This window comes from Urocitellus parryii, chromosome 6, assembly GCF_045843805.1.
Source record: "Urocitellus parryii isolate mUroPar1 chromosome 6, mUroPar1.hap1, whole genome shotgun sequence".
Classification (NCBI taxonomy): domain Eukaryota; kingdom Metazoa; phylum Chordata; class Mammalia; order Rodentia; family Sciuridae; genus Urocitellus; species Urocitellus parryii.
In genome coordinates, this window is record NC_135536.1 from 177,024,849 (window position 1) to 177,052,367 (window position 27,519).

Genomic DNA, 27,519 nt, shown 5'->3' on the forward strand with positions numbered 1-27,519 from the left:
TGCGTTGGGGGCAGGGAGCACCTGGCAGAAAGGAGTCCAGGATAAATGGACAGACAAGGGAGATGGAAGGAAGGCCACCCACAGGACGTGGGAACTGTATCTGCCCTCTCCCTTCTCCTCCTTATTTGGCTAAACCGTCCTGGAGGGAGCCCTGATACAGATACTAGATGGAAGGTGTGGAGAGGGGGACCTGCCATTTCCTTCTGCCTCCTTCCCACCAGTGTCTTTGGGGGCATTGTTTTGAGTGGGTACAGGGGAATGAACTCAAGGGCACTCAACCACTGAGCCACATCCCCAGCCCTATTTAGTATTCTATTTAGAGACAGGGTTGTTGCCTAGGGCCTCCCTTTTGCTGAGGCTGGCTTTGAACTCACTATCCTCCTGCCTCAGCCTCCCAAGCCACTGAGATTACAGGTATGCCCCACCATGCCTGACCCTTGGGGCCATTTTAAAGTCTTGGGCTCCCTGGAGGCGAATAAGTGAATGAATGACCCCCAAAGTCCCTTTTGGCATATCTGCTCTCTCTAGAATTCATCCCTTCCTTCTTCTCTTTTGCTTCCTAGGCTTGTGACATCCAGAGTAGGGGAGAGAAGGATGAGCTAGGAGGGGAGGGGAGCATGGCTCAGTTCCTTAAGTTCCTCTGGGTGAGAAACACAATAATTGTAGGCATTGAGGGAGGCAGGATGCCGGTTTGGCCCACTCTGCCATCCTACTTGGGCAGATCAGCTCCCAGTTCTGGGTCTTAGGTTCCTCATTTGCAAATTAGGGCTAATAATGTGTGCCTGGTAGGGCCATTTTGAATAATAGATGTAGAACATATAATAAAAACACACCTAATCACAGTACAAAGAAGTGTATAGAAGGGCCATCAGGAGGTTAGGGTAAGAAGGTTCAGAGCAGGAAAGTGGTCTCTCCCCACCACAGAGCATCAGGGAGGCCTTCCTGCAGGAGGGGGCACTTTGGCTGGCCTCTGAAGTGGAGTAGATTTTAGTCAGGAGCCCCTAGGGCTTGGGATGGGCAGCACTGCATAGGCGTGGAAAATGAGGGAATACTGGACAGGGGAAGGAATGGGCTGTGAGGAGGAGACCCTAGTACAGCCCCTGCCTGAAGCTGCTAGCTAGGACTGTGCCCACTTAGCCTTTCTAACATCCTCCTAACAGCCCAGGGAGCCAAGCTATGGGGCGGCGGGGGGGGGGGGGGGAGCTGCATTCACTGTTGTGAATATTTGGTGACTAACATTCACTGTCCTCCTAACTCTTCCTTCCCCCAACACCTGGTGAGACCTCACATCCTCTAATATTATATTTCTTCTCCCCACATCCAGCAATTTCTGGCAACAAAGACTGGGGTAAGTATGGGGGCCACTGTGAGGGGTCAACAATGATGAGGTCCCGAGGACCCCCCTTCCCAACCAGAGGGTCCATGGGCTGCCCTGCCTTCCCAGTCAGCAGGCCCAGGACTGACAGATCCCTCATCCCTGCCCCACACTAGGGCACCCTTGAGGATCAAATCATTGAGGCTAACCCTGCCATGGAGTCCTTTGGCAATGCCAAGACCCTGAGGAATGACAACTCTTCCCGCTTTGTGAGTGGCTGCGATGGGAGTGGGTGATGGGTGGCTGGGGGTAGAGGAAGATCAACAGCCAGGAGGATCCCTGTGGTGGGAGCTTCAGTGGGTTGGGCAACACCGGCTGAGCCCCTTGGCTCAGGGCAGCCCCTCTGCCTGCAGGGCAAGTTCATCCGCATTCACTTTGGTCCCTCTGGGAAGCTGGCCTCTGCGGATATTGACAGCTGTGAGTCCGGGCGAGAGGAGGGGTGGGGTGGGGAGGGAGCTGGCTTGAGCCTTTCCACTCAGACCTTAGCATCCCTCTCAAGTCCTCTGGGTTCCACCTGTCCTAGGTATTTTGCTCCATCATCAGACCACTGCCCATTTCAGGCCACCCTACTTTCACCACAGTGTCACACCAGCTTCCCTAGGGGCTCCCAGCCTCACTCCTCTGCTTGGTCTTCCAGCCACAGTCTCTCTGATCCTAACCTGTTCCTGCTTTAAAACCTTCCCCAATCCTGTTATCTGAAGATGGAGACCCAAATCCTTGTTTAGCCAGTAAGGTCGCTGTGATTTGGCCTCTGCCTGCATCCTGCCCTGTCCATGGCCCCTGACAGGGTACGCCTGCCCTCTGCTCCTCCTGCCTTAGCCTCATGTCGACATGTCTCCCACCCTTCCAGAAAACCTGCTGGGATGCTCCTAACACCTCTCTGGGTGGTTGCTCATTCTGACGCAGTCCAGTTACCCAGACACCATGCCTGGGCCACACAAATGGTTCACACCACAGGAGAGTCCTTGTGCTGACTGCTTCCCACCTTTGGATGCATGTCAAATCTGATAGATAAGCACACCCAGACTAACCACCACAAATAGAAATCCATACACAGACACACATGTTCACACACCCACTCATGAGAGTACACATTCATGCATCTGGCCAGAGATACACAGGTACAAATAGACACACATCCCACAGAGTGACACAGGCGCTGACGGAGAGAGACCCTTCCAACACATGCAGACCTGTGTGTGGACACAGCAACCCTACACACCCCTTGTGCCTCACTGTCACTTCCTCCCTATCCCTTGTCCCCTCGGAGTGTCTGCTCTGGGGAGGTATAGGAGATGGAAGGTCAGTGCCCCTTTCTTCAGATCTCCTAGAGAAATCTCGAGTGATCTTCCAACTGCCTGGTGAGCGTGGCTACCACATCTACTACCAGATCCTCTCTGGGAAGAAGCCAGAGCTGCAGGGTGAGGGCCAGGGATGGAGGGGAGGAGTCACAACCCAAAGGGACTCCCTGGCCCTTCCTGGACCCCAGCAGGCCAGCCCCTGGGATGGCTGTTCCCTCCTGGGTACTCAGAGCCTGTTCTGTCCCTCACTCCTTTCTGGGCCTTCTGGTTATTACTGAGTTCTCTCTTTCCTGTGCCAACAACAGGCCTCGTAGTTCCGTTGTCCTGGCAGTGTTGTGAGAAACTGAAGTCCCTCCTGAGATTAAAGTCCCCTGATCTATGCCTCAGTGGACCCAGTGACCATTCATAAGTTCCCTCCTTTGTAAGCTCCTTGAGGGCAGAATCTGGTCTTCCCTGTGTCCTGGCACTAGGAATTTGGGCCAGAGGGATGGCCATGAGGGACTGGGGTTCATTCCTCAGTGAAGCATAAATAAAGAGAATACCCCCAAATTAAAACACACACACACACACACACACACACACACAACTAATAAAAGGGACTGGGGTGTAGCCCCATGGTAGAGCTCTTGGCCTAACAAGCACAAGGCCCTAGGTTAAATCTCTAGTACTCAAACAAACAAACAAAAAACTGAACAAATAAAAAGAAGGTATGGGGTTGGGGATCAGAAACAGTCTCTAGGCCAATCCTTGGAGGGCCCTAGACTGCTGCTGGCTGGACCCCCTAAGGTCTGTCATGCTGGGATGGGGGAGGGAGAGCAGCCTGGTGGATGAAGCCTGATCTGCCCTTTGCTCCCTGTGCCCACAGATATGCTGCTTCTGTCTATGAACCCCTACGACTACCATTTCTGCAGCCAGGGTGTCATCACCGTGGATAATATGGACGATGGAGAGGAACTCATCGCCACAGACGTATGGGCTGTTGGGCAGGGGGGCTGAGCAGAGTGCCTGTGCTGTGGGGCTGGGTAGGGATCAGGGAGCACTCTAAGCAGGCAGTGCCTGGGGACCCTGGAGGGGCCCCGACTTCTCTGAACCCTCTGTGTTCCCTATACCCTTAGCATGCCATGGACATCCTGGGCTTCAGTGTGGATGAGAAGTGTGCCTGCTACAAGATCGTGGGTGCCCTCCTGCACTTTGGCAACATGAAGTTCAAGCAGAAGCAGCGAGAGGAGCAGGCTGAGGCTGATGGCACTGAGAGTGAGGGGGCCCTGACCCTGGTCTGACCTGGCCTTCACATTGACCCCATTACCATGACCTATGTGATCTTTAGCCCTCACTCTTGTTCACAACCTTTGACCTTAGTCTTATGTGCTCCTGACTCAACTCCAGACCCTTACCCTCCTGAGGCTGACCCTGTGCTGGCCCTGAACTTAACCCTTCCCACCCTTCTCTTACCCCCAGGCTGAGGCAGTAGAGCCAAGTGCCCACATTGTTGTCGTCCTCCTTTCTTATCCAATGCTTGTGCCCTCCCAGGTGCTGATAAGGCTGCTTACCTGATGGGCGTCAGCAGTGGGGACCTCCTCAAGGGCCTTCTGCACCCCCGGGTGCGTGTAGGGAATGAGTATGTGACCAAGGGGCAGAGTGTGGAGCAGGTGAGTGGAGGCCCACCTGGAGACAGCTGGGCAGGATCCCCTCCTTACCGGGTCCCAGCCTAGTCTTCTTCCCCCCAGGTGGTGTTTGCTGTGGGGGCTCTGGCCAAGGCCACTTATGACCGGCTGTTTCGGTGGCTGGTGTCTCGGATCAACCAGACACTGGACACAAAGCTGCCCCGACAGTTCTTCATTGGGGTCCTGGACATTGCTGGCTTTGAGATCTTTGAGGTGAGAATAGGCCCACACCCCTGGCTTTGTTCTCTCTGAGGCGAGGCACTGTGGGTGGGAGGGGGCAGGGCGAGCTTGTGTGTGTTCCTCTGTATCCCCTCCGCTGAGCCCGCCTCCCTCTCACAGTTTAACAGCTTTGAGCAGCTGTGCATCAACTTCACCAATGAGAAGCTGCAGCAGTTCTTCAACCAGCACATGTTTGTGCTGGAGCAGGAGGAGTACAAGCGTGAGGGCATCGACTGGGTCTTCATTGACTTTGGCCTTGACCTGCAGCCCTGCATTGACCTCATTGAGAAGGTGGGGCCCCAGGCAAGGCCACTGTGAGGAGGGGAGTGTGTGCTTGCTTGTGAGAAAGCCTGTGTAAGTGTGCGTGAGCGGTTTTGCATTGAAGTAAGCATATTCATGTGTGATTGTGACTGTGTACTTCGGTATGAGTGGGAAAGTTTGCGTAGGTGTGCTGCATTGGATGTGAATCCATGTTGGTTTGTGTGAGCAACATGAGTATGAAAGTCTGTTGGCAATGACACCCACCCTGGGTGCACATAATTTTGCAGCCAAAATTTCACAGGGTCCTCAGAATTGCCCTGCGCAGGACAGAGTATTTCCATGTTTACTTAATTGTGAAACATTATATATTTCCCCATTGTATCGAATGGAGTAAAATTAAATTTGGAAATAAATATTAGAAATAAAAGGGTAAGAGCTAGGGCTGTAGCTTAGTGGTAGAATACTTGCCTTGCACGTGTGAGGCGCTGGGTTTGATCTTCACCACCACATAAAAAAATTAAATAAACAAAATAAAGGTATTGTGTCCATCTACAATTGAAAATATTTAAAAAAAACAAAATAAATAAAAAGTTAAAAATGTTTCCCTCCAACTTAATACAGCCTGTCTTGGCCCTTGAGTTAATTTCCTCCAAATCCTTTGTCCCGAGTATTTACTTTCTTTATGGATACAAACTCCGTTCATATCTTACTTTTCCTCTGAACATGTATTTTGAATATTGTTGTACAGAATAGGTCCTGGAGCACATGATTCTCATTTAATCCCCAACTGTTGGGCATTTTGGTGATTGATTTCTTTTATTGTTATATTGGCACTAAAGATAATCATTTTCCCATTTAATAGGTTAGGAAGCTGAAGTTTAGTGAGGCATAAGGTCCCCACAGATAGTGAGGAAGCCATGTGAACTTGGTGGCCTCTGGTTTTTATTATGTATTTGCATATGAGAATGTGTGAGTCATGGATGTTGAGGAGCTGAGATGCCAGTTTGGGTTTACATATATCATGAGCAAACAAAATTCAGTTGTTGTGAATTGTGCATAAGTCGGTTAGAAGCCAACACTCATACTTTGTTTTTCTCTCTTAGGAGGTGGGGCTCCCAGTAGTGGGTCTGGTCTCTGTGAGGGATGGGGATCTGCGGGGTGGAGGTGGGATCTGAAATGGGTTGGGGCTGAAATGCCTTCCTAGAGGGAGGTGGTCTGGGGAACAGGGGTCCAGCTCAGCCAGGATGGACTGGAGCTTCAAGTTTGTTCCCTGTCCCCAGCCGCTGGGCATCCTGTCCATCCTGGAGGAGGAGTGCATGTTCCCCAAGGCCTCTGATGCCAGCTTCCGGGCCAAGCTCTATGACAACCATGCAGGGAAATCACCCAATTTCCAGCAGCCTCGGCCTGACAAGAAGCGCAAGTACCAGGCCCACTTTGAGGTGGTCCACTATGCAGGCGTGGTAGGTACCTGTTGGAATCGCAGCCCTCGGCCATGCCCTCCTCAGGGTTCCCACGCCTTGGCTCAGCACCCGTCTTGCCTCTGCTAGGTGCCTTACAGCATTGTGGGCTGGCTGGAGAAAAACAAGGATCCCTTGAATGAGACTGTGGTCCCCATATTTCAAAAGTCACAGAACAGGCTCTTGGCCACCCTCTATGAGAACTATGCAGGCTCTTGCTCCAGTGAGTACTGAGGGACAAGTTTGCCATTCCCACAGGGGCCCACAGAGTAGCATTCTCCGGAGTGTGTGACTGGGTCCCATGTCTCTCAATAGCTGAGCCCCCGAAGTCTGGGGTGAAAGAGAAGCGCAAGAAGGCAGCATCGTTCCAGACGGTGTCCCAGCTGCACAAGGTGAGGCTCAGAGTAGGCCCTGTGCAAACCCTCACCCTCACCAGCCTCCAGCCCATCCTCTGCTCCCCGCCATGTCCCCTGCGCCCTGGGCGGGTGGCTGTTAAGACTTGCAGTGATGTTTAACTCCTCTCCACGTGAACATCACAGCAAGTCTGTGCTGCTACCCGTCCCCAAGCTGCCTGGGCAGGGCTGGGGGAAAGGGGAGGGAGCCACGGGCCTCTGTGAGGGATGGGGATCTGTGGGGTGGAGGCTTTGGTTGTGATGATGGGAGAGGACCAAGCCACAAAGAGCAGGAGTGAAAGAACAAAGGTGCAGGCACATTTAGGTACCTCTGATGTGTTTTTTGGCATGCTGGGGATCGAACCCAGGGCCTCATGCATGCTAGGCAGACGCTCTACTACTGAACTGCATTCCCAGTCCTACATTTAGGACCCCTGCCCAGTCCTCTCCAGCCCCAATCCACTGTGGCTTCCAGTTCTGGTTCTCTGCCTTCTGTACCTTCTCCCCACTCTCCCCACTCCCAGGAGAACCTCAACAAATTGATGACCAACCTGCGGGCCACACAGCCCCACTTTGTTCGCTGCATTGTCCCCAACGAGAACAAGACCCCAGGTAGTATCCCCAGAGCTGGCTTGGGTATGTGGGGGACACTGGAGAAGGGAAGCCAGTCTTCCCCCCTCACCTTGCAGGGTCTTATAGGCCTCAAACCTTGGGCCTATACTATTCTCTGTGATACCTGAAGTAGATCCCAAGACCTCTGACCTTTCCCTTTTCCCCACCACGTCCAGGGGTCATGGATGCCTTCTTGGTGCTGCACCAGCTACGCTGCAATGGGGTCCTGGAGGGGATCCGCATCTGCCGCCAAGGATTCCCCAACAGGCTGCTCTATGCTGACTTCAGGCAGCGGTGGGTGGCCCCTGGCCCTGCCTGGCTCCTTCTCCAGTCCACCCTTGCTGTCCTCCCCTGATCTCAGTTCCAGGTGGATGCTGCAGGAAAGGCTTACATAGAGCCTAAAGGATAAACGATTGTTCCAGTCCCTGAAGAGGAGGCCGGGGACAGTGAGGGGCTGGGCAGGCCTCCCTGTGGTGGCTCAGACCTGGGAGGGGCCTGGGGAGAGAAGTGAGTTGACTTGGGGTAAATATGGGAGATGGAGCCAACAGGCCTTGACAATGACTAGGATACAGAGTAAGGAAGAAAAAGGAAAGAGTATGGTGCCTCCCAGGTTTGGGGCCTGAGCAATTGGGAAATTGATGCAAGATGAAAGGCGGGGCATTTTGATTTTGGGGAGTGACAGGGCAATGGTTTGAACTCTGCTTTGAGCATGTCAAGTTGAAAATGTATGCAGCAGAAGAGAAGTCAAGGAGGAGGTTTGCTTTATTCTTCTGGAGCTCAGGAGAGCTGGACTTCATGATGGTTGATGCAGTGAGCGCTCAGTCACTGCCATCAGCTCCCTTCCATCTTCCCTCCATAGATTTGATTTTGGTAGACTACAAGTATCTAGAGTTCTTTCCCCTTCTAGAAGTAACTGTGGGCATCCACATAGTCATTTGTAAAGGATGTCCAGTCAAACACTGTCCGTGCTGGCGCAGGAACTCTCACACAGTTTGTTTTTCATGTAGCTGCCAGTCTTGAAGATTGTTCCTTATCAGCAGCATAAGGCTGCATCATTTTTTTGTTTTGGGCTGTATAACATCCCATGGTTTAATGAATAGTGTGCTTTATTTAGTGAGTCCACCGAGTGAAGGGCTACAGCCCACATGGCCCTCTATGCAGGTGTACAGGTATCCATTTAAGAAATTGTTGTGTTGGGAATCCTTGCTTTTTAAAATTTTTTTGGTACCAGGGATTGAACCCAGGGCCATTCAACCACTGAGCCACATCCCCAGCCCTATTTTGAATTTTATTTAGATACAGGGTCTCACTGAGTTGTTTAGCTCCTCGTCATTGCCAAGGCTAACTTTGAACTTGCAATCCTCTTGTCTCAGCCTCCCAAGCTGCTGGGATTACAGGCATACACACCACGCCCGGCTTGCAGCCCTGTTTATTTTTTATTTTGTGATGATCTTGTTAAGTTGCATAGGGCCTCACTGAGTTGCTGAAACTGGCCTCGAACTTACAATCTTCCAGCCTCAGGCTCTTGAATCACTCAGGTTACAGGTATACACTACCATGCCTAGCCCCTTACTCATTTTGAGAAGAATTTTTTCAGTTTTGTGATGTGGTACAGGATGTCACCTTTTAATTTTTTTGGCTTTAGAATAATTATAAAAGTAGCAGATATCTTTTGTCAAAACTACATCCTCTTAAAGAACTTCCTGAGGGCATTTAAACACACCCTGAGGGTTTCAAACAGAACGTGCCCAGCCCCGCAATGTGGCACTACTTTCCCTGCCGCCTTGTTCAGTGTGCCTCTCTGGAACTTCTGCTTCCACTCCTGAAAGGCCAGGAATGGTTCCCTGCTACCCAGTCTCCTTCTCTGTCTTTGGCTTCCCCATTCTCAGTAGCCTGTGTCCCGTCCTCTCCTCGCCAGCCTTCCCCTGCTTTCCTAGGTACCGCATCCTAAATCCCAGTGCCATCCCAGATGACACCTTCATGGACAGCAGGAAGGCCACAGAGAAGCTGCTGGGCTCACTGGACATTGAACACACCCAGTACCAGTTTGGCCACACCAAGGTCCAGGCACAATGGAATTGGGGTTGACCTTGGGTGTGGGGGTCACACTGGGCAGGAGTCACACCTGGCTGTCCCCTCCACCTCCAGGTGTTCTTCAAGGCTGGGCTTCTAGGTGTCCTAGAGGAGCTCCGTGATCAGCGCCTGGCCAAGGTGCTGACATTGCTACAGGCACGGAGCCGGGGCCGCCTCATGAGACTTGAGTACCAGCGCATGCTGGGAGGCAGGTGGGTATGAGACAAGGGATGAGGACAGAATGGTGGGTGTAACCACTGTCTTTTGGTTCACAAAACCACCAGGCTCTACAGCCCTGTCATGCTGCCTTGTGGTCAAGTTACCCTTCCTATGGCTTGTTGGGGTGAGGATCTGTTCTGTGCCCCCAACCCCCAGCCTCCATTTCCATGCCTCCAGATTTGAGAGCACCTGCCACTCCACTGCACACCACTGGAGTCAGGGCTTGGAGAAGTCAGAATGGCTTTCAGTGTTTTCCAGGCCTCAGGACAGATACCTTATTTGTATTTTCTTGACTAAAGTTTGAGGCAGTCTTAAGAGGTAGGTGCTGTGATTACCTCTACCCCCTCAGCAGAAGAGGCAGATCCAGTAAAGAGCCAGTGAGTGCTGGGCAGTGCACCCAGGCGGCAGACCCCACAGCCTGGTGGCTGAGCCCCCTCTGCTGCCTTTGAACGCTTGCAGAGGCTGCTCATGAGCACCTCCTAGAGGCAGGCCTGAGGGGCCTTGGGCTGCCCCTTCGTCTTTGCCCCTTTTGCAGAGGTGTAAGGACCCACTCCACAGGACCATTAGGAAGACTAGATGTGATAACACAGTCTTAGTGGGATGCTCCAACAACTTCAGTCACACCTTGAAGTGGGCAGTACTGGGCCTGTTTCACAGGGGCTGCCTCTCCCCAGGGATGCCCTGTTCACCATCCAGTGGAACATCCGTGCCTTCAACGCTGTCAAGAATTGGTCATGGATGAAGCTCTTCTTCAAGATGAAGCCACTCTTGCGCTCAGCACAGGCTGAGGAGGAGTTGGCGGCCCTGCGAGCAGAGCTGCGGGGGCTTCGAGGGGCACTCGCTGCTGCTGAGGCTAAGCGCCAGGAGCTGGAAGAGACTCATGTCAGTGTCACCCAGGAGAAGAATGACCTGGCCTTGCAGCTACAGGCAGTGAGTGGAGGTGGGGTGGGGAGAGGATGAGGGAGTCCCCTTATTGACTTGGTGTCTCTTGGCACTTTGAGAACCCCAGGCTTCTCTGAAGAAACACCCCCCAAAATCCAAATCCAGGGTGGCCCTGGAATGCTCTGGCTGCTCAGGTCTTAACCTGGGTCTTTCTCCCTACTCTGAAGGTGCCATGTAATGAGGCCCCCCATCAGCAGGCCTTGTCTGTCCCTGTGTCCTAAAGCCCTCACCCCTGAAGCTGCAGAGGAGTGGTCTCCCCAGCTTTCACTTCCTTGCTGCCCCTGAAATGGAACCTTGCTCCCTTATCTGGCCATAGGCACCCAGGTGGTAGTGACAGGGCCTTAACCAGAGGGTAGGGACCAAGGGTCTGGAAACTCTCCAGGCGCATAGCACAAACTGTCCTTCCTTCTGCACCGAGTTTGAGTATTGCTGCTGCCAGCCCCAGGCTAGCACTGGAGAGCCCCCTGGTCATCAGTAGTGCCGGAGATGGTTATGCAGCCAGGCAGCGAGGAAACAGGGAGACAACACAGAGCCCCTTCAAGGACAGTCTCCAGGAGCCCTGTGCGGCCATGCAGGGCTCCACATGCCTGACACTTCCCAGCCCACCCCTCGAGGCCTTAGCCCAGCTTGTGGGTGTGGGCAGTGGGCTTTCCTCCTAGAGCGCTTCTTAGGCCTCACTCCATGGGTTGCCCCAGCCTGTGGAATGTCACTTTCTTCATGGTGCCACTTCTGCCCCTCTCCTCACTAGGACCAAGAGCAGGTCAAGGCATTGGTTTTCAGGGCCCAGCTGAGTGTGGATGTCAAACCTCATGGACAAACAAATGGCCTGGCTGGTCCTGCCTCAGCTGGCCCTGCGTCAGCTTGGCTTCACTCTGTGTCCCCTCCAGGAGCAGGAGAACCTGGCAGATGCTGAGGAGCGCTGCCACCTGCTGATCAAGTCCAAGGTGCAGCTTGAGGCAAAGGTGAAGGAGCTGAATGAGCGACTGGAGGATGAGGAGGAGGTGAATGCCGACCTGGCGGCTCGTCGGCGCAAGCTGGAGGATGAATGCACAGAGCTCAAGAAGGACATTGATGACCTGGAGCTGACTCTGGCCAAGGCTGAGAAAGAAAAGCAAGCCACTGAGAACAAGGTGTGGGCAGGGTCAGCTGTGGGGAAGTGCCTCAGCCTGGGGACCAGTGGGGACCAGGCAGCCTCAGGCCCCCTCCTGACTCTGTTGGTCCTCTATTGTGTAACCTGGGGCAGGTAACTTCCTCTGTGGGCCTCGTTTCCTCATCGGTCAGATGGTTAACAGAACTTACCTCATTTAGGGTAGCCGAGGGTTCAGCTTGTCAATGGCTTTCACCAAACATACTCCACAGGGCTTCACACACTAGGTACTCTGCAAGTGCTAGTGATTTTCATTCAGCCAGGACCATGAGACCTGGATAGCAGGAGCCCATACTCCTAGTCACACCCCTGACGTGGCTTCTATCACTTATGTGCACAATGAATGGTGGCTCACAGCCTTGGGGTACTGACTTCATTATACAGCGGAGAAAATGAGGCTGGGGGTGGAGGGTGAGTATTCAGGTTCTCACAAGTGCTTACAACTAGACCAGGATTGGATCAGGAACAGCTCAAATACCTGTGGACACCACAATCAGCTGACATGGCCCAGTCTCTTACTCTGGGCTGTGCACTGTGCTCAGGGCTCAGTGATCTTCGCCCATTAATTTCTCCACTCAGCCTGAGGAAGGCTCACAGTGAAGTGACTTGTCTGACCCCTCAGCTGGAAGGGGCAGTTGGTGGGTGGTGGCTGATGAGACCAGAATATGGAGAGGGAAGTCCCCTTGGTGACCCTGGCCCTGGCACAGGTGAAGAACCTGACAGAGGAGATGGCCACATTGGATGAATCAGTGGCTCGGCTGACCAAGGAGAAGAAAGCATTGCAGGAGGCCCACCAGCAGGCCCTGGGCGACCTACAGGCTGAGGAGGACCGTGTCAGTGCCCTGGCCAAGGCCAAGCTGCGGCTGGAGCAGCAGGTGGAGGATGTGAGTTAGGGCTGCGGAGGGGCCGTGGGGTGGGTGGGCAAGTACTGGCTGGCTTGAGGCTGAGCCCTGCCTGCTCCACAGCTGGAGTGCTCCTTGGAGCAGGAGAAGAAGCTGCGCATGGACACTGAGCGGGCCAAGCGCAAGCTCGAGGGCGACCTGAAGCTGACACAGGAGGCAGTGACAGATACTACGCAGGACAAGCAGCAGCTGGAGGAGAAGCTCAAGAAGTAGGTGTGGGGCCTGACCAGGTTCTTCCCTTCTGGATTCTCTCAGTCCTGTTACTGTGGGGGTTCAGTGAGTGTAGGGGGTGGGGTTGAGAAATGGGTCACTAGGGCAGAGGTAGTGGCCTGCCCTTCCTGGTTCAGGGATGAGGGCAGTAGGTGCACAGGAATGAGGCCCTTAGAGCTTCAGGGGAGGAGGTTGCTTGGAGGTTGGGGGGGCCCATTCAGGTGGATGACAGGGCCTGAACTGGCTTATCCCACCCCCTGATCCCAGGAAGGACTCAGAGCTGAGTCAGCTGAACCTGCGGGTGGAAGACGAGCAGCTCCTGGGCACCCAGCTGCAAAAGAAGATCAAGGAGCTGCAGGTGCATGGGGTAGGGTGGGCAGCTAGGCCAGGCCCAGGTCAGAGGCCCACCAAGCTGATGTCACCACCTACCTACTGACATAGGCACGGGCGGAGGAGCTGGAGGAAGAGCTGGAGGCTGAACGTGCAGCCAGGGCCCGGGTGGAAAAGCAGCGGGCAGAAGCGGCTCGGGAGCTGGAAGAGCTGAGTGAACGACTCGAGGAAGCTGGTGGTGCCTCCGCCGGGCAGCGTGAGGGCTGCCGCAAGCGCGAGGCTGAGCTGGGCCGGCTCCGGAGGGAACTGGAGGAAGCGGCACTGAGGCACGAGGCCACAGTGGCAGCCCTGCGGCGCAAGCAGGCAGATGGTGCAGCTGAGCTGGGAGAACAGGTAGACAGCTTGCAGCGGATACGGCAAAAGCTGGAAAAGGAGAAGAGCGAGCTGCGCATGGAGGTGGATGATCTGGGTGCCAGCGTGGAGACACTGGCCCGAGGCAAGGTATGAACCTTCTTCCTCACTCTGACCTGGGACCCCTGGCCCATCCTGACTCTAAACCAGGTCTGACTCCAGCAGCTGACTCCACCTTCTGACCCCTGGCCACCCCATGCCAATACTGACCCCACAGCAGCCTTCACCCTGAATCTGACCCTGGACTCACTAACCTGGCATTCCACCTTTCCCTACCAGACCTGATATCAAATCCTGGTTCCTCATCCCTATTCTGATGGCACCAGAACATTTTGACCCAGCTTCCAATTCTGACCTCAGACCCTTGACCCAATAGTCGCTGTGACCTCAGCCTTTGATTCCTGAACTCTGAACTGACACCCGTCATGATTCTCCTGTTCTGAACCCAGCACCCAACTTTGACTTGTGAACTTTTGATCTCTGGTGACTGTCCTTGGCTGACACCAGATCTAGTATCCTAATGTCCACCTGACCCATTTGCACTGAGATTGGTCCAGCCCTCTCGCTCCAAGACCTTAGTTAAGCTATGAGCCTAGCAACAGAACCCCTGACCCTGACGGTGAATCTCTGATCTCCCCTTGAATCCTGGGCCCATATCTAGCTTTCTAGTTCCTGATGCCAGGTCCCAGTCTCTGACTGGAAGCTCTAGATCCTGCCCTCAGGTGCACAAACTCATCTTGTCCCCTAACTCTGGCTTCCAGGCCAGTGCAGAGAAACTGTGCAGGGCCTATGAGGATCAGCTAAGTGAGGCTAAGATCAAGGTGGAGGAGCTGCAGCGGCAACTGGTGGATGTGAACACCCAGCGTGGGCGATTGCAGACTGAGAATGGTGAGGTCAGGGTTCACCTGGGCCACACTGGGTGGGACCTAGGTACCACCTGACCTGCCTGCTTGCCCCTTTGTCTATAGGGGAGCTGGGCCGCCTGCTGGAGGAGAAGGAGTCTCTGATCAGCCAGCTGAGCCGTGGGAAGGCCTCAGCTGCCCAGAGCCTGGAGGAACTGCGGAGGCAGCTAGAGGAAGAGAGCAAGGTGAGCTGGCACCAGTGATCGTGGAGTGGGCAGGTGGATGCTGGGGCCATCAGCATGGACTGATGCTGAGGCCCCCGATGTCCCTCCAGGCCAAGAGTGCGCTGGCCCATGCTGTGCAGGCTTTGCGACATGACTGTGACCTCCTACGGGAACAGCATGAGGAGGAGGCTGAGGCCCAGGCTGAGATGCAGCGGCTGCTATCCAAGGCCAACGCTGAGGTGGCCCAGTGGAGGAGCAAGTATGAGGCAGATGCCATCCAGAGGACTGAGGAGCTGGAAGAGGCCAAGTGAGCATCCGGTGGCTAGGCCATCACCACATTTATGCCTGTGCCTTGGGGCCAGCAGGGGGTAAGGGGAGATACTAGGGCCCTTCTTCTGCTGGCCTCCTCCCTCCATAGTTCACACCCTGTCTGGTCCATGGTCCAGAAAGAAGCTGGCCCTGAGGCTACAGGAGGCAGAAGAGGGTGTAGAGGCTGCAAATGCCAAGTGTTCATCACTGGAGAAGGCCAAGCTGCGGCTGCAGACGGAGTCAGAGGATGTGACCCTGGAGCTGGAGCGGGCAACCTCAGCAGCTGCTGCACTGGACAAGAAGCAGCGGCACTTGGAGAGGGCCCTGGAGGAGCGGCGGCGACAGGAGGAGGAGATGCAGCGGGAGCTGGAGGCGGCCCAGAGGGAGGCCCGTGGCCTAGGCACAGAGCTCTTTCGGCTACGCCATAGCCACGAGGAGGCACTTGAGGCTCTGGAGACACTCAAGAGAGAGAACAAGAATCTACAGGGTAGGACATGGAGTTGGAAGCATCTTAGGGTTACGCTGGAATTAGGAGTGTAGAAAGTGACCTGGGTTGGGGTGCTAGCCCAGGGGTGCTCCTCAGCACCCTCTCCATTCTGCAGAGGAGATCAGTGACCTCACAGACCAGGTCAGCCTCAACGGGAAGAGCATCCAGGAACTAGAAAAAGCCAAGAAGGCATTGGAAGGGGAGAAGAGTGAGCTGCAGGCAGCACTGGAGGAGGCTGAGGTCAGGACTGGCTACAGGGGTGGGTGGATGCTGACCTATGTCTCCCTGCTTCCTGAACACTCACTCCTGGCCCCAACCCCATACTGCCTACTGTGCATTCCCAGGGGGCCTTGGAACTGGAGGAGACTAAGACACTGCGGATCCAGCTGGAGCTGTCCCAGGTCAAGGCAGAAGTGGACCGAAAGCTGGCAGAAAAGGATGAGGAGTGCACTAACCTGAGGTCTGGTACCCCTCCTCCCAGCCTCCTGAGAGCAGAGCAATGGTGGAAAGCAGTGTTGCTATGCCCGTGGTAGCATATGGCCCAGGCATCTAGTCTGTCTCTGCATCATGGCTTTCTCAGGTTGGGGTTGTTCTCGCCATTCCAGAGGTTAAATCTCCATGAGGCTGAAGACTGTCCTAAGATCACATAGTGGGGTAGAGCCAGAATCCAGTCCATGTCTGTCTCAGGGCCTCACTTCTGTCTGTGAGCCTGCTTCAGTGGACAACAGGCAGCCCCAAGGGGTTTTACTACTGGGAGGGACAACTGTTACCCAATCGGGTTCATATCTCCAGCAATCCTTAGGCATTTGTGAGAGCATGCTCTGCACCTGCCTCTCCATGAGCCGAGCCTGCCCTTCCGCCTGCCCTCCCACAGGCGCAACCATCAGCGTGCAGTGGAGTCCCTGCAGGCCTCCCTGGATGCAGAGACGCGGGCCCGGAATGAGGCGCTACGGCTTAAGAAGAAGATGGAGGGTGACCTCAATGACCTGGAGCTGCAGCTGGGCCATGCCACCCGCCAGGCTATGGAGGCACAGGCAGCCACGCGACTGCTGCAGGCCCAACTCAAGGAGGAACAAGCAGGGCGTGATGAGGAGCAGCGGCTGGCTGCTGAGCTCCGTGAGCAGGCACAGGCCCTGGAGCGCCGTACAGCGTTGTTGGCTTCAGAGCTGGAGGAGCTGCGGGCTGCCCTGGAACAGGGCGAGCGCAGCCGGCGGCTGGCAGAGCAGGAACTATTGGAGGCCACTGAGCGCCTCAACCTCCTCCATTCACAGGTGGGGTCTGGACAAGGATGTCCACCGGGACTGGGGAGGGGTCAGAGGCCTGTTGGCCAGCTGAAACTCTGCTTCCCCTTAGAACACAGGGCTTCTGAACCAGAAAAAGAAGCTAGAGGTGGACTTGGCCCAGCTGAGCGGGGAGGTAGAGGAGGCTGCTCAGGAACGGCGGGAGGCTGAGGAGAAGGCCAAAAAGGCCATTACTGATGTGAGACTGGGCCAGGGCTGTGTTGGGGCAGGGCGGGAGCAGAGGCCAAAGGATCTTCCCTGGGTTGGTCACTTCCTGACCATGCCACCTCCTCCCTCATAGGCGGCCATGATGGCTGAGGAGCTGAAGAAGGAGCAGGACACAAGTGCACACCTGGAACGGATGAAGAAGACTCTGGAACAGACGGTGCGGGAGCTGCAGGCACGCCTTGAGGAGGCGGAACAGGCCGCCCTCAGGGGTGGGAAGAAGCAGGTGCAGAAGCTGGAGGCCAAGGTGTGTGCAGCCCCACTGCCCTTCCCCAGCAGGGTGGGTGGGCAGGCAGCTGAGAACTGCCCTCAGGTCAACCCGCTGGCTGTCTCTGCAGGTGCGGGAGCTGGAGGCCGAGCTTGATGCAGAGCAGAAGAAGCATGCTGAGGCCCTCAAGGGTGTGCGCAAACATGAGCGCCGGGTCAAGGAACTTGTGTACCAGGTGGGTGAGGGGGTCCATCCTGTGGGGTGGCCCTGGAGTTGGCCCAATCCAGGCAAACCGAGTCTCCTTTGCCTGCCCAGGCCGAGGAGGACAGGAAGAACCTGGCTCGCATGCAGGACCTGGTAGACAAGCTGCAGAGCAAAGTCAAGAGCTACAAGCGCCAGTTTGAGGAGGCGGTAAGCACACCGGGGTCTTGTCAGATGCCGGGGTAACCCAATTTCAACTGTGCCCCAGGGCCTGTGTCAGGTGAGGCATCAGCAGGCTTTCCCATTCCTGAACCTAATGACCACCCTGCCCCCTGTAGGAAGAGAATTTCCTGAAAGTTCCAGAAGGGACTAGACCAAGCTGTCGCTAGCCTTGTGTGTTTCCCCTGGCTAGGTTTGGGGGCTGCCTCTCTTGGGCAGTTTGGCACTCTGGCACCTCCTGATGTAGGCTCTATGTCTTTTTTCCTGCTGTGGGTCCTGGTGCTGGGGGAGGCTGGTGGTAGGTAGAGTAGAAGAATAGGAGAAGCCCGTTCCTTCTGGGGATGGGTGGGGACCAGAATGACCATTTGTTACTATTAAAGGGGAACCAAGGCCCTGTGTATACCCCCAGGAGCAGCAGGCTAGCACCAACCTGGCTAAGTATCGCAAGGCCCAGCATGAGTTGGATGATGCGGAGGAGCGGGCTGACATGGCAGAGACCCAGGCCAATAAGCTGCGGGCGCGGACCAGGGATGCCCTGGGCCCCAAGGTGAGGTCTCCAAGGGGCACCGCCTTCCATGTGGGGTGCATGGGTTGGGGGTAGCAGGTGGTGCAGCTCACTCATCCTCCCTCACCTCTTAGCACAAGGAGTGAGAGCCTGAGTCTCGAGCCCCTGGGCTATGAAGAAGGATATCTATTGTCCTGTGGTTTCTTCACCCCCTTTGGCTGTCACTCCAACTTCCCCAAGCGCTGGATCACCCTAAATAAAGGCCACGTCTGCAGCAATAGCTGTTGTTCTCATTTCTTGGGGTTCAGTGAAAGCGAACACAGTCCCATGGACAAAGTCAGGTCCACATCAGTCATTTAAAATAAAGTTCTTTAATAGTCTCCATTTACTTGGTTTATTTGCTGTTAATAAATTGGCAACACAGGAGGGGCCAAGGGTGAGTTCCCAGCCAAGCTCCTGTGTCTGGGCTCAGGCAGGAGATGCTGCTCTGGGGCAGGGCAGGGAAGGCACAGCCACCCTGTGCCCCAAGGGATAGAGAGAAAAGGCCCCCCAACTTCTGGAGGAACCCCCTGGGATGGACACAGCGGCCAATGAGCAAACAGAACCAGAGGAGTTGAAGGAAGACGAGGGAAGGACAGATGGGTAGGCCTGAGGGAAGGCAGCATTCTCTGGTACCCCCAACCCTGTCCAGGAGCCTCTGCCTGAGGACAGGGGAGGCTTGGCTCATACATGGGGGAACCCCGTCTCCTTCCTAACCCAGGACTGGCAGCCAAGAGACCCGGCAGGAGCTCAGAGCTCTTTTTGTAAGTTTCCTTCCTCTGGGCAGGCCAAGAGTCCCAGGGTTATGAGGGAAGGGTGGGCATGGCGCCCCTGTCCTCATCTGTGAACTGTCAGGGAACTGAGACTCCCCAATGACTGAGGCCCTCAGACCCAGAGGCCCAGGGCTTCTAGGATGCTTCCTCCTACTGAGCCTGTGCCTAAAGACCTGGGGCAGGCAGAGAGTGGCAGGGAGGCAGGGGAGGGTCAAGGAATAGGCAGGGTGTGTGGCACACATAGCCACCCTCACCCATACTGACCCTGGCCCAGCAGCCTCCCGAGGCCTGGCCAAAGGTCACTCCTCAGTGAAGTCCCTGTCTATGTCCATGTAGGGCTCTTCAATGTAGCTGACAAGGGCAGAAGGTGACTGGCGGTCTGGGTTCAACAGGATAGACACTGTCTCCTTCCAGTATGAGAAGCTGATGCAGGAACTCTGGGCAAAAAGAGAGGGGTTGTGGGGAGCTCCTGTAGGACACAGGCCAACTCCAGCACCCCACAGGGAGGGCCTTGGTAAGGGGACAAAAAGCCTGCCCCACATCCTGGCCAGGAACTGTGCCCTGGATGCCCCTCACAGGCCCTGGGTCTGCATGCCCACCACCCACACACTCGGAGGTGGAGCACTCACATTTTCCAGGCAGGTGCTATCCTTGTCCTTGTGCAGGTAATGCTGCTGCCAAAAGCGCAACAGGTTGTGGAAGTTGTTGAGCAGGAAGCCGGGATACTTCTTGCTGTGCTCCATGCGTTGCAACAACCGTAGGTATAAGGGCAGCCGCTCTTTCCGCCGGGCCAGCATCAGGATCACCAGGCTGGTGTTGAGGCAGCTGACGTTCTCCTGCAAAGCCAAAGGCAGCTGAGCTGGGTGCATGCCAGCAGTCCCAGCGCCCTCTGGTGAACCTGCAGAGCCATGGGTCTCCCCCTCTGGAGAGTTGCCCCTTCCCAAGCATGTTCCTATTCCCCATGCCCCCCTTATGGCAGCAACATCTGTGCTCATCTAGATCTCAGCTTGAACATCACCTCTTCTGGAAACTTTAATCACCTGGCAGGGATGGGTCTGCATACTAGGTGCAAATGTCTCACTTTAGAACCTACATTACACACTAGACTGTGTGCCCAGCTTCCCTGCATTTGTTAGACGACAGAACAAAAGAACCGCCTCTGACAGGTACTTGTATAGCCCACACTTTGGAAAACAGGTGTGAAGCTTGGAGAAGGGAAAGCCACATTACACTGAGGAGTTGAGGGCAATCTGGTCCAATTCCACAGCCGGCATAGCTAGTGGGGTGTAGATGTGGGATGCTGGGGAAGAGCACTGGAATGGGAGTCAACAGAACATTGTGCCAGTCTTGACTGTGCCCTGACAAGTCAACTGATCTCAGGCCCTTTTTGTAAACTGGGGCACTGGGCAAAGCCCTGGGAAGAGTGCACTTCTAGAGTGAGGGTGGGAGAAGCAAATATGCTGCACTCCAGGAAGAGGGAAATGGGTTCTAGTCTCCTTCTCTGATTGCCCATCGGTGGGGCCTCTCACCTGGGTCAGCGTCTGCACGTGAATGATGTTGATGAGGCGGAAGAGAAAGGACATCTGGGTGGGCACCTGGGATATATAGGCGAGCAGGCGGCACTCGGACAGGACCTCAGCCACTGTGGAGGGAGGCACAGGTGTAGCAGCAGGCTCAGGTCCAGTGGCCAGGCCACCTATGTCTCTGCTTGAGCTCCCACTGGGTCCTGACACTGCAACCAGTAGCCCCTCACCAGAACAGCTACAAGAAAAGCTGCTGGAGCAGCTGTTCCACCATCTGGCTAAACTAAGCCTGTGTTCTCAGAACCTCATCTGGTCCTTCAGAACGATGCTCAGAAGTAGCCCTGCTCCCCAGCCTGTGGCACCTCTCCACAAGACAGTGTGCATCCACAGGAAAGTAGACCCACGGTCTACTTTAAAAAAAAAAGAAAAAAGAAAACCAGTGAAAGAAAGTTGAGATCATTTCAAAGCTCCTAACGTGACTGGCTTCCCATACAGCTCTCATATGTCCCTGACCACTGTCAAGGTCACAGTACACATTAGCACTGAGCAAATAGCAACCCACACTATGGGGTGAGGGGTACAATGGTTGACTGTACCAAAGTCCATGTAGCCATTCCCCTAAAACAGATCCTTCAGGGGCAGAAATAGGAGGCAAATGGCTAAATTACCAAATGACCAGGATGCTGTTTTGTTTTTTGGGTGATACTGAGGGTTGAACCTAGGACCTCTTATTTGTTAGGCAAGTGCTCGACCACTGAGCTACACCCCTATCCCTTTTTATTTTGAGACAGGGTTTTGCTAAGTTGCGCAGGCTGGCCTTGAATTTGTGATCCTTTGCCTCAGTATGCTACGTAGCTGAGATTACAGGTGTGCACCACTACCCCCAGCACCAGGATGCTTCTTGCTATCAATGATAGTGACTATGACAAGGGACAACTGTCTTTTTTGGAGGATATGCTCACAAATTTCTCAGAATCTGCTGGACACCACAAACTCTCCTAGGAAAAGAAAAGCACATGTATGCACATAATCATAAACATGTGCATGGTGCACACAATTCTAGGTGAGACCCACCCCAGCTACATCTCACCCCACCACTCCACACACACAGTCAGGGAGACAGAGGAAAAGGGGTCCCACTCACCCCATCCCAGAAGAAAAAGGTGGGTTTCTTTCTTTCTTTTTTTTTTTTTTTTTACATTTTTGCTGGCAATAATGGCTTTTCTCCTGTATCAAAGTGTTGTACATGCTCATCAAATGAAACACCCAACAGCAAAAAGTCAAAAGCAGCTGAGCCAATCAGTCAAGCACTTTATGTCTGGGGCAACTGCTTCAATCATCCCATCACCTGGATGGAGGCCAGGTGACTAGCCCCAGTGCAGTCACACTGCACCCATTTGCTTTGGAACCCTGGCTTTTCCTCACCTTTCATGTCCACCTGGTTTTCAAATCGGTCCAGTGACAGAGTGACACAGCGTACTAACATGTTGGAGTCTACCAGGGAACTGTTGATCTGCTTCAGGAACACCTGGAACTAGAGCGGAGATGGCACTCAGGAGAGGCAGTGGTTGCTGGCCAAGCTGGCTATGGCCCAGGGTGAGCAGTCACCACCACAGACATCAGCAATCCTCTCTCCCAGCCCTGCTGCTTTTTAGACAGGCAACCTGAGTGACTTGCTCTCCTCACCTGCTGCTAAGATTCTGGGACACTTCCCAGTGATTCTGCACTGAGGGTGCTGGCTCCTTTCAATTCTACTTCAACTAGTCTCAGCTGGGTTTGTCACGCTCCAGAGAGCCTAACACTCCAGGCCCAGTACTCCGTGCTGGGCCTCCCACTGCAGCACCCATACCTCACACCATGTCTGGGGGCCACCCAGCACCCTGGCTCCTCCAGGCCATACCTCCAGAAGGCCTCGCTTCAGCAGGAACATCTGGTCTGCATAGGAGGTGGTCCCTCGGAGGAAACTCTCCACAGCTCGTGCTTGCCAAAACCTGTGACCCATTCTCACCCCCCAACCCCAAAGCAGCAGTGGATTTTATCCCTGTGTTCCAAGGTCTGGGACACAGTAAGTACTAGTGAACATTTGCTGAAGACTCCCATTGAATCCCAACACTCTCCACCTAAAAACCCACACCTGGAGACTGGCAGATCAGGGATCCAAGATAACTTGAGGCAACACAGCCAACTCCATAGAACAGAGGAGTCTCACCTTTGCATCCGTGTTGATGTATTTATTGAATCTCTTGAATGCATCTACATTGAACTTCATCAGCTCCCCCAGGAGGTCAAAGTAGCTCTGGAGCACATCCCTTGATTTACACTCACTGTCCACAATGCAGTACAGGATGTGCTGGGGTGAGGAGGGGACACAGTGAAGGTGTGGATAGGGCTGCCCCACACTAGTCTCCCGCTGGGGCCTGGCATGACAGTTCTATGGAATGTATGGCCCTGTGTAGATTTTCTCTGAGGATGCTGGTGGTTCCAAGGACAGGACCAGGCTGACACACCTCACCAGGAGGGGGCAGCGAGTTGGGCATGTGGCACTTGCTTGCTCACAGCTAAAGCCTCTGACCTGCCCTGTAGTCACCAACACAGCCAGAGCTCTCCAGCTCCTGGGCAGCAGAGTTGTCTCCAGATCTAACACTGGCCATTGCCCTAACACTGAGGCCAGAGACCAGAGTTTAAGGGCACGGAGCATGTTTTGACTCCATGGATTGTCTTTGTGTTTATAAATGAAACTATTTAAAATTTATACCAAAATCAATGAATTTTTATCAAAAACATAAAGCCAACTCTTTGATAAAGTTTTCTATGACAGCCTTAATATTTTCTTGAAGTTATGATTTGGGTCAATACAACTTCTTTTCCATATGGATTTTATAATTCATAATTTCTTGTCCATATCAATTTTTAAAGACCAATTATAACTGGCCATTAATGAAGAAAAATTAACTTTTAGTCAAAATCAAAATATCCTCAGGGTCAAAAGGCTTTGCTGATAACTCTAGACTCTTACCCTCCTGCACAGTCACACCCCAAGTACTGGCATCAACACTGAAGCACCCATGGGGAACCCACCAACAGAAACCCAGGGCAAACAGTGGGGCGATCTACACTGGCATTTTAAAATGCTGAGATTTGGTCTGCCCTGATGAACTGTTTAGGGCTCAGGACAGAAGAGCAATATGTGGGGCTGGGGGCCACCCAGCACCCTGGCTCCTCCAGGCCATACCTCCAGAAGGCCTCGCTTCAGCAGGAACATCTGGTCTGCATAGGAGGTGGTCCCTCGGAGGAAACTCTCCACAGCTCGTGCTTGCCAAAACCTGCGACCCAAATGTTGACCCAGATCCAGGTAGCTAAGGCTGCCCTTTCCTGGCCCCAGTTCAGTTCTCCCAGGGTTTGGGAAATGTTTACTGACTTCTTATTTATTTAACAGACATTTACTGAATATCTACCAGAGCCTCACCCTAGGCTCTGGGGATACAGCAGTGACCAAGGGAATCCTTATTCTCATAGAGTTGACAGCTCAATGAGAAACAATCTTCTATATGGGTCTGTCTGGAAGAAGTTGTATCATAGAGAAAGTAGTATCAAAGAACAAAGAGCCAGCTGTTCCAGCAAGTCCCATGTGAAAACACTCTAGGCTTTGCCCTTTCAGAATGGGAGGACATCAGAACTAGGGGCCAAGAATGGGTGTGGAAAGCACAAGAGTATGTGCAGACAGGCCACTGAGCCTGGTCTAGAAGACAGATAGCAGATGTTAACCAAGTGGCCCAGAGGGCTCAGCTGGGATTCAAGATAGGAAGTCTGGATAAGGAAGATTGGGTGACAGGGTCCCCCTTGTGGTGGAGCCTGCTGACAGTTTCACACCCAGACCTACTAGAATTTCTCCTGCATGCATCTTTCAAGACTCCTCTACGAGGGGTCTGGGAATTCTGAGCAGGCCTGTCTGTGCCCACCCTTGCCAGCACCCAGCAGGGGAAGGGCTTTTTTTTTTTTTTTTTTTGCTCCCACAGCTCCTGGCTCCATTCCTTTCCATGCTGCATGGAAATGAGTTTCTTTTCATGCCTGTTCCCCACAACCCCAGGGAATGCCACACTAGCAGGGTCTGTGTCCTATTTCTTTCCCTCTTTCCAGCATCAGCACAGAAGAGGTGCTTGGCAAATAAATGCTCAGTCAGTTCTTTGTTGGCCCTGCAGGAGGGCAGTACTGACCTGCTGAGTCACATAAGGCCAGATGGCAGTCAAGCCACCTTCCCCAACAGTGATCACATTTTAAACGTGGATACTGGGGACTAAAGGTGGCGTTTCTAACCATTTGGGAAACACTTGTCTCCTGGGCCCCTTAGGAGTGACAGGTACCTATCCTCAGGCTCACCTGAAAGAAGACTCGGCTGGCTCCTTCTTCATGACCTGCAGCAGACGAGTTAACAAGCCCCTCTTCCCATCACACACCAGACTCCTGAAATAAAATAGCAGTGGTGGCAGATGTGAGAGGTTAACAAGGTCCTTGGGGCTGGGTCACTCCACTGGTTTAGATGAGGGGGGGGGGGGAGGGACGTTTCCAAGTTTGCAGGGTGCTCTCCTGCTCCACCTGGGTCTGGAGGCCTCAGACACTCCTGTGACCATCAGCTCAACAGCCAAGGGCATTTCCACTGCACCTCAGGCCAGCTTGCCCTTCCAAGACCTGCTAGTGAGCAGCCTGAGGCACATCCAGAGCCAGATGGGGCTCAGAACTGCTAGAGGAAGGGTCTTTTACAACACAAGTGGGTCTAAGGCCATGACAGAACCTGCCAGATAGAGCAAAGTCCATGCCAACAGGGTGGGGCCTAGGTCCTCTCTGCCCCAGGTTCAGTTCTATCTGGGCTGTGGATAAGTGCCCATGCCTTCAGGCTTGGCTTCTGGTATATGAAGGAAAGGTGGCAGGTGAGGAAATGACTCCAGTCATTGTTGGGGGAAAAGATGGCCAAGTTGGCAGGGGTCTGGACTCTTCAACTCCCTCTTCAAATAAATTTATCTCTATAGACATCAGGGTAGGGCTCCAAGTCCAACCTGACCTGAATGAGTTCTGCCCTTCAATCCCTTCACTACAAGACTGGGAAGTCATGGCTCCATCTACTAAAAAAGGTCCACCCTATTCTGGCTCCTATGACTCTTATTACCTGGCTCCCAAAGACAGGCAAACAAAGTACAAAAGGATGTAACTCTTGGGGCTGGGGATGTGGCTCAAGCAGTAGCGCGCTCGCCGGGCATGCGTGTGGCCCGGGTTCGATCCTCAGCACCACATACAAACAAAGATGTTGTGTCCGCCGAAAACTAAAAAATAAATATTAAAATTCTCTTTTCTCTCTCTTTTAAAAAAAAAAAGGATTTAACCCTTGCAGGGGCTGGAGGGGGCTTCTGTTTGCCCTGCTTGGCCAGCTGCCATTAGGCAGGAAAGGTCCACATCAGCTTGAGTGCACACATGCATGTGATAAGAGGAGGGCAGAACACAGATGCCCTTTGGCAGGTGACTTTTTAGAGCCTTTGTCCCACATTTGTAAAGAGGAGGTGGTGAGGGCACTCTCTTCTAGGGCTGCTGTGAAGATAGAGAAAATGCAGGAAGCCTGAGGAAGTGCCAGGCAGAAAGTATCTCTTGGAACATTTCCATGTGGATTTTACAATTCATGAGTTCTTGTCCATATCTCGATGAGCGAGACAGGGTGAGTGGGCACACCTGTGAGCCGAGGCACACTGGCAGCCAGCCGGAGGAATGTGGCTAAAGCCGTAGTTGCCTACACTCACCTGTCGGTGTTGAGGACGGCTTCCACTTCGGGGATGTTGGCCTTGAGAGAGATAGCACTGAGTTCATTCAGCTCCTGGTTGTTGAGTAGCAGGTATTTATTCCTTAAACAAAAGGGTTGCAGGGGTGAAGGATAGAAGCTGGGGCTGCCCGTCAGCACTGTGCCAGTGCAGAAAGCCTCCCGCCCACTTCCTGTAGGGAGAGGGAAGCTGAGAACCCACCAGGTGCCTCCCATACGGGACCTTCTGAAGGAGGGCATTTCAGCCCCACCTGTCTGCCACAACACTATTGAGGCCCCTTCCCTTAGGAGCTCTTGGCTTTCCTGTTGCCCACTGAACCTTTCTATTTGATTTCTGGAGACCACTGCACCGAGCAGTTATACCTGCTGCAGCATTCCCAGAGGCCAATCAAGAAAAGGCCTGGCCAGTGGTCACATACCTCCCTCTCCTTCTCATCCAGCCTGTCCTCACCCAAGGCCAGTACACAGTGCTAGCTTCCTAATCAGTTCTGCAGGAATCAAGTTTTCACACAGCTCCCACAGAAGCCTTCAGAAAACGACTCTGACCCTAGGGTCGCTGATTTAACACTCCCTGTCTTCCCACTGCTTTAGCACACATAGTATCCAGGGCCATGAATGTGCCCCACAGGCCCTGTGCAGCCCAGTCACTGACCACCTCCATGATTGCATGTATGCAGAGCCTCCTCTATCTGGTTACCCTGATTTTCCTGGCCATGCCACACTTCCTCCAGCAGGGGCTTCTGCATGGGGAGGGCACCTGGCCCAACCATGCACCCTCCTGTGCTCTGTCTTCATCCATTTACTATTGACCTTGCAGGCCTCAGCTGACAAGTTATTTCTGCAGGGAAGAATTCCCAAGCACTGGCTGGCCAGACAGGACTCCTTCCTGCCAACAATCCCCTCCAGACTCATGCTCCTTCCCTCCCAAATAAAATGTCCACTGGTCACCATACATCCATTCACTAGTGATGTTCTCTGATTAATGTCCAACCCCTTCCCAACCTGTATTCTTCATGACAGGTGCCATGGCTATTTTCATTAATCACACTGATCCCTGCACACAAGTGCTGATTTAAGAGTCTGATGAAAACTAGGAACTCACTTTCCTCAAACCAAACTAAACCCAAACCATACACTTTTGTAACCCATCAGTGCCTTCAGTCAGAGCAGCTCTCCCAGGGGATGCTCACACATGATGAGAGGGAAGTTGTAAAGTAAAGGCCCATGGGTCACATTTGTCCTTTGGCAAATGTTACTTATACAATGTTCTAAAAGAATTTAAATCAAAATTTAAAAATGAGAATTTGATCCCTAGCATTGGAAACAAACAAACAAAATACCAGGGCCTTTTACATAAATCTTTGTTTGT

At 53.7% G+C, this 27,519-nt stretch overlaps 2 protein-coding genes across 3 annotated transcripts in view; one reads left to right on the forward strand and one right to left on the reverse strand.

Annotated features, from left to right (window-relative positions):
* The window catches only part of Myh7b (myosin heavy chain 7B), a 39,552-nt gene extending 21,257 nt beyond the window's left edge, over nt 1–18,295 (forward strand). Inside the window, exons 8-42 of the mRNA XM_026383237.2 lie at nt 1,325–1,348; nt 1,492–1,584; nt 1,729–1,792; nt 2,698–2,796; nt 3,542–3,645; nt 3,792–3,930; nt 4,207–4,325; nt 4,404–4,553; nt 4,680–4,850; nt 6,101–6,280; nt 6,368–6,500; nt 6,593–6,669; nt 7,194–7,281; nt 7,458–7,575; nt 9,219–9,342; nt 9,430–9,566; nt 10,248–10,503; nt 11,403–11,645; nt 12,370–12,546; nt 12,628–12,773; nt 13,042–13,132; nt 13,216–13,605; nt 14,277–14,403; nt 14,484–14,602; nt 14,692–14,888; nt 15,028–15,377; nt 15,493–15,617; nt 15,722–15,837; nt 16,252–16,648; nt 16,731–16,856; nt 16,959–17,129; nt 17,221–17,325; nt 17,406–17,501; nt 17,920–18,057; nt 18,150–18,295. Coding sequence (XP_026239022.2) covers nt 1,325–1,348; nt 1,492–1,584; nt 1,729–1,792; nt 2,698–2,796; nt 3,542–3,645; nt 3,792–3,930; nt 4,207–4,325; nt 4,404–4,553; nt 4,680–4,850; nt 6,101–6,280; nt 6,368–6,500; nt 6,593–6,669; nt 7,194–7,281; nt 7,458–7,575; nt 9,219–9,342; nt 9,430–9,566; nt 10,248–10,503; nt 11,403–11,645; nt 12,370–12,546; nt 12,628–12,773; nt 13,042–13,132; nt 13,216–13,605; nt 14,277–14,403; nt 14,484–14,602; nt 14,692–14,888; nt 15,028–15,377; nt 15,493–15,617; nt 15,722–15,837; nt 16,252–16,648; nt 16,731–16,856; nt 16,959–17,129; nt 17,221–17,325; nt 17,406–17,501; nt 17,920–18,057; nt 18,150–18,161 — 5,202 coding nt within the window. The 3' untranslated portion in view covers nt 18,162–18,295. The remainder of the gene's footprint in view (nt 1–1,324; nt 1,349–1,491; nt 1,585–1,728; nt 1,793–2,697; nt 2,797–3,541; nt 3,646–3,791; nt 3,931–4,206; nt 4,326–4,403; nt 4,554–4,679; nt 4,851–6,100; nt 6,281–6,367; nt 6,501–6,592; nt 6,670–7,193; nt 7,282–7,457; nt 7,576–9,218; nt 9,343–9,429; nt 9,567–10,247; nt 10,504–11,402; nt 11,646–12,369; nt 12,547–12,627; nt 12,774–13,041; nt 13,133–13,215; nt 13,606–14,276; nt 14,404–14,483; nt 14,603–14,691; nt 14,889–15,027; nt 15,378–15,492; nt 15,618–15,721; nt 15,838–16,251; nt 16,649–16,730; nt 16,857–16,958; nt 17,130–17,220; nt 17,326–17,405; nt 17,502–17,919; nt 18,058–18,149) is intronic.
* Nucleotides 18,296–18,370: 75 nt separating this feature from the next.
* The window catches only part of Trpc4ap (transient receptor potential cation channel subfamily C member 4 associated protein), a 76,977-nt gene continuing 67,828 nt past the window's right edge, over nt 18,371–27,519 (reverse strand). For both annotated transcript variants that reach the window (XM_026383239.2, XM_026383238.2), the window contains exons 12-19: nt 26,134–26,235; nt 24,728–24,811; nt 23,583–23,673; nt 22,560–22,700; nt 21,776–21,884; nt 20,357–20,469; nt 19,457–19,663; nt 18,371–19,264 (exon numbers count right to left, since the gene is read on the reverse strand). In XM_026383239.2, coding sequence (XP_026239024.1) covers nt 19,127–19,264; nt 19,457–19,663; nt 20,357–20,469; nt 21,776–21,884; nt 22,560–22,700; nt 23,583–23,673; nt 24,728–24,811; nt 26,134–26,235 — 985 coding nt within the window. In that variant the 3' untranslated portion in view covers nt 18,371–19,126. The remainder of the gene's footprint in view (nt 19,265–19,456; nt 19,664–20,356; nt 20,470–21,775; nt 21,885–22,559; nt 22,701–23,582; nt 23,674–24,727; nt 24,812–26,133; nt 26,236–27,519) is intronic.